Consider the following 4,177-nt stretch of genomic DNA (forward strand, 5'->3'; position numbering starts at 1 on the left):
CTCTCAGTTGTTTAGAGTTCTCCTCACCGTCATGGCTGGTATGCCTACTTTTGCACCTTTTGGAGTCGGAGGTGAGACTTGGGAAGCATTCCTGGAAAGGTTTGAGTGCTTCCTGATCGCAAATAACCGCCAGGGTTATTCTCAAGCGCGAAAGTGCGGATTTTTTCTTACAGCTTGCGGTCCGGAAATGTTTGCAACTGCAAGGTCTTTTGCCGCCCCAAGAGCGGTTTATGACCTCTCGTGGCAAGAGCTCACAGATGGGCTTCAGGCTTACTATGCCCCTACCCCCTCCCAAATAGCAAGACGTTTTGCTTACCGCAGGCGCGTCCAAAAGCCTGCAGAGAATGTCAATCAGTTTTTGCAAGCTTTAAGAGTTGCTGCAGCACAGTGCGATTTCCCTGACTTAGAGGCTAATCTTGCAGAACAATTTGTCTGTGGATTAAAAGACATTTTCCTCAGACGCCGGCTTTTGGGCAAGCCTAAAGTCACGTTAGTTTATGCCATAGATGAGGCTCGTGCTGCGGAGTTGGCAGATTCATCATCCAGCGAGATAGAACGTTACCTCGCGCAGATGACAGTTGCTGGCAGTTTACCAACGGGTCAAGCCTCAACTGCCTTGGTTCCTCCTCCACTACAACAGCCAACGTACATCACCAATTTAATTGATGAGCTTGCCCCTCTTCCAGACTATTTACTTAATTTACAGGTGGACAGGATTGGGGCACAGCCCCGCAGACAGCAACCGCGTCAGCAGCAGTCTATCAGCCGTCCACTTTCTAATTCAAATGCCTGTTTTAGCTGCGGTGGTCCGCATGCCAGGGCTTCCTGCCCCTTTAAGGCTGCAGAGTGCCGCCGTTGCGGGAAAAAAGGACATTTGGCCAAAGTTTGTAGAGCTGCTCAGCCTGCTACAGCTGCATCGTCTGCTCCTCCACCTCCTTATGGGGCAGCTGCTTCAAACAGAAGTCCTCAGCCCCGCGCGTCTGCTCAGCGACAGGATAATTGCTTCAACGTCAAGCAAGCTGGCCTGCCACTTCCTGATGTCTCCATCAATTCTTCCTCAGAGGGTACGAACAAGATAATTGTCACTCCATTGATCGAAGGTCAACCTTGCAACATGGAAGTAGACTCTGGAGCTTCCAAATCCTTGTTATCGTGGGACAAATTTTCTCTTTTGTGCCCCCATGTTAAACGCTGTCACCTTTCTCCTCCTGACTCTATCTTAAAGGACTATCAGGGGTCTAGCATTTCTATTGTTGGTTCCTATAATGTCAGAGTTTCTTATGGGCAGCATTGTACAACTTTGCCTGTTTTAATTGTGCTTAAGCCCTTGCCATCCATTCTAGGTTTGGATTGGTTCAGCCCACTGGGTCTCTCAATACATGGAATTCATTCCATGACGGACACTTCTGCTGATGTGGCATTAGTTTTGTCAGATTACGCTGACATTTTTGATGGCCAGCTGGGCCGGTACAAGGGTAACCCTATCTCTCTCAACTTGGATCCCCAGGTTGCTCCCATCAGACTGAAGGCCCGCAGGGTGCCTTTTGCTTTAAGGCCCAAGGTTGAAGCCGAGCTCGACAAGCTCGTGGCACAGGGCATACTGGAGCCAGTCGACCATTCACCGTGGGAGACCCCAATTGTCATTCCAGTGAAGCCCGACGGCTCCATTAGGGTCTGTGCCGACTACAAATCCACCATCAACCTCGCCTTGCAAGCAAACCCATATCCAGTCCCTGTTGTACAACATCTGCTCCATTCCCTGGGGCAGGGTTGTATTTTTGCCAAACTGGATATGGCGCAAGCCTACCAGCAGCTTCCTGTGGATGACGATGCGGCGGCTGCCCAAACCATCGTCACCCACCGGGGGGCTTTCCGTTGTCGCCGCCTACAATTTGGCGTATCCGTTGCCCCGGGGATTTTCCAGAGTCTCATGGAGCGGTTGCTCCATGGGCTTCCAGGAGTGGTACCATATTTTGATGACGTCCTGATCGCTGCAAACAGCCGATCAGACCTCATCAAAGTTCTAAGGAAAGTCCTCGACCGTTTCAGGGGCGCGGGACTTAAATTGAAACGCAGCAAGTGTTTCTTTGCTGTTCCCCAAGTGGAATTTCTGGGCTTCACAATTGACGCCCAGGGAATTCACCCTACCCCTTCAAAATTGGCAGCTATCAGGGACGCACCTGCTCCAACTTCCAAGGCGCAGTTACAATCGTTCCTGGGGCTTTTAAATTTTTATGCACCTTTCATTCCACACAAGGCATCACTGGCCGAGCCCCTGCATCGGTTGCTGGACCGATCAGCGCCTTGGCAATGGGGCAGCCGCGAAGCACAAGCGTTCGCAGCTGTCAAATCCCTGCTGACGTCAGATGCAGTCTTAGTACAATACAGTGACAAGATGCCTCTGACTCTAGCATGTGATGCCTCGCCCGTGGGTTTGGGAGCCGTTCTGAGCCATGTCCTGCCCAATGGTTCAGAAGCTCCCATAGCTTTTTACTCCCGGACACTGACATCAGCAGAAAGGAATTACAGCCAAATTGACAAGGAGGCTCTAGCTGCAGTGTCAGGAATTAAAAAATTCCACGATTACTTATACGGGCGGCATTTCACCTTGTTTACAGACCATAAGCCACTCCTTGGGCTTTTGGCAGGTGATAAGCCGACCCCTCCTATTCTATCCCCAAGAATGACACGATGGACGGAATTCTTAGCGGCGTACTCCTACGCCTTACGATACCGTCCAGGCAAGCAGATAGGGCATGCAGATGCCCTGAGTCGCTGCCCACTTCCATTGAAGGAAGTTAAACCAGTTCCTTGCCTTTCAGTTTTGGCAATTGCAGAGCTAGAATTGCCTTTGTCTGCTACAGACATAGCAGCCCACTCTCGGTCTGACCCTACTTTGGCAAAACTTCTTAATTGGGTCCTGAGAGGTTGGCCTTCTGGTACATTACCACCTCAATTCAAACATTTTAAAAACAGACAAGCAGAGCTTTCAATTCATTCCGGCTGCCTGTTGTGGGGCGACCGTGTGGTTATCCCAACGGTCCTGCAACAACAGATTTTGCAACGCCTTCATGAAAGTCATCCTGGGGTCAGTAGAATGAAAGCTCTTGCTCGCAGTTTTGTTTGGTGGCCAGGGTTAGATGCCGACATTGAAGCCTGGGTTGCCAAATGTGAGACATGCCAACAGTCCCGGCCTTCTCCTCCTTCCTCTCCCTCCCGGGAATGGGAGATGCCTCGAGGGCCTTGGTCTAGGTTACATATTGATTTCGCTGGTCCATTCCATGGGCAGGTTTTCCTTATAGTTGTGGATGCGTACTCTCGATGGGTGGAAGTATTGCTAATGCACTCCACCACATCTGACAGCACGGTGCGAGCTTTGCGACGGTTGTTCGCAACCCATGGGTTGCCAGACACAGTGGTGTCTGACAACGGCCCGCAATTTACAGCCACAACTTTTCAAACTTTCCTGGCTGAACTAGGGATACGACATGCGCTGGTTGCCCCTTACCACCCGGCAAGCAATGGCCGAGCGGAAAGGGCGGTTAGATCGGCCAAGGAGGCTTTGGGCCGGCTAAACCGTGGTGACTGGCAGGCTAGGGTGGATGCTTACTTATTGGCACAGCATTCCACACCTTGCCCTCTGACACAGAAGAGCCCCGCGGAGATGTTGATGGGCAGGCGCCTGCGGACCACCCTGGATAGATTGCATCCCGTCTATTCAGGAATTCAGTCTGGCAACCTGGGGCCTCCAACCCCATCCCGTTCTTTCCAACTGGGGGATCTAGTTTGGGCTAGAAATTATGGAGGGGACTTGAGATGGGTTCCAGCAGTTATATCACAAATAACAGGACCCGTTTCCTATAGGGTTGACTTATCCGATGGATCCTCATGGCGAAGACACCTGGATCAATTGAGGAAACGGAAGACAGCAGCCGTAGCTTCTCAAGCGGATGTTCAAGGGTTTCAACTGCAAGTTCAACAAAATCTAGCCGGTGTAAATGCTCCTCCCATTCCAAGGGTTCCAGATCCTTATATATATAGCCCAAACCCCTCAGAGGCAGACTACCAGCCTCATGCCCCTCCAGCATCATCTGCCACCATGTCTCATCCACACACTTCACCTTTTAGTTATGCAATTCCTCCACAATTACCACAAGGACATCGTTGCCAGGATCCG

The 4,177-nt window shown here is 51.1% G+C and overlaps 1 protein-coding gene across 1 annotated transcript; it reads left to right on the forward strand.

The window, feature by feature from the left end:
- Positions 1-1,336: 1,336 nt before the first annotated feature.
- LOC116521186 (uncharacterized protein K02A2.6-like) lies at positions 1,337-3,706 on the forward strand (the record flags this gene model as incomplete). Its single annotated transcript, XM_032235878.1, has 3 exons — positions 1,337-1,990; positions 2,627-3,573; positions 3,676-3,706. Coding segments are annotated over 3 exons (1,632 nt in total), but the record flags the coding sequence as incomplete, so codon positions are not given.
- Between the last annotated feature and the right edge of the window lie 471 nt (positions 3,707-4,177).

Source organism: Thamnophis elegans, chromosome Z (genome assembly GCF_009769535.1).
Source record: "Thamnophis elegans isolate rThaEle1 chromosome Z, rThaEle1.pri, whole genome shotgun sequence".
Taxonomy (NCBI): domain Eukaryota; kingdom Metazoa; phylum Chordata; class Lepidosauria; order Squamata; family Colubridae; genus Thamnophis; species Thamnophis elegans.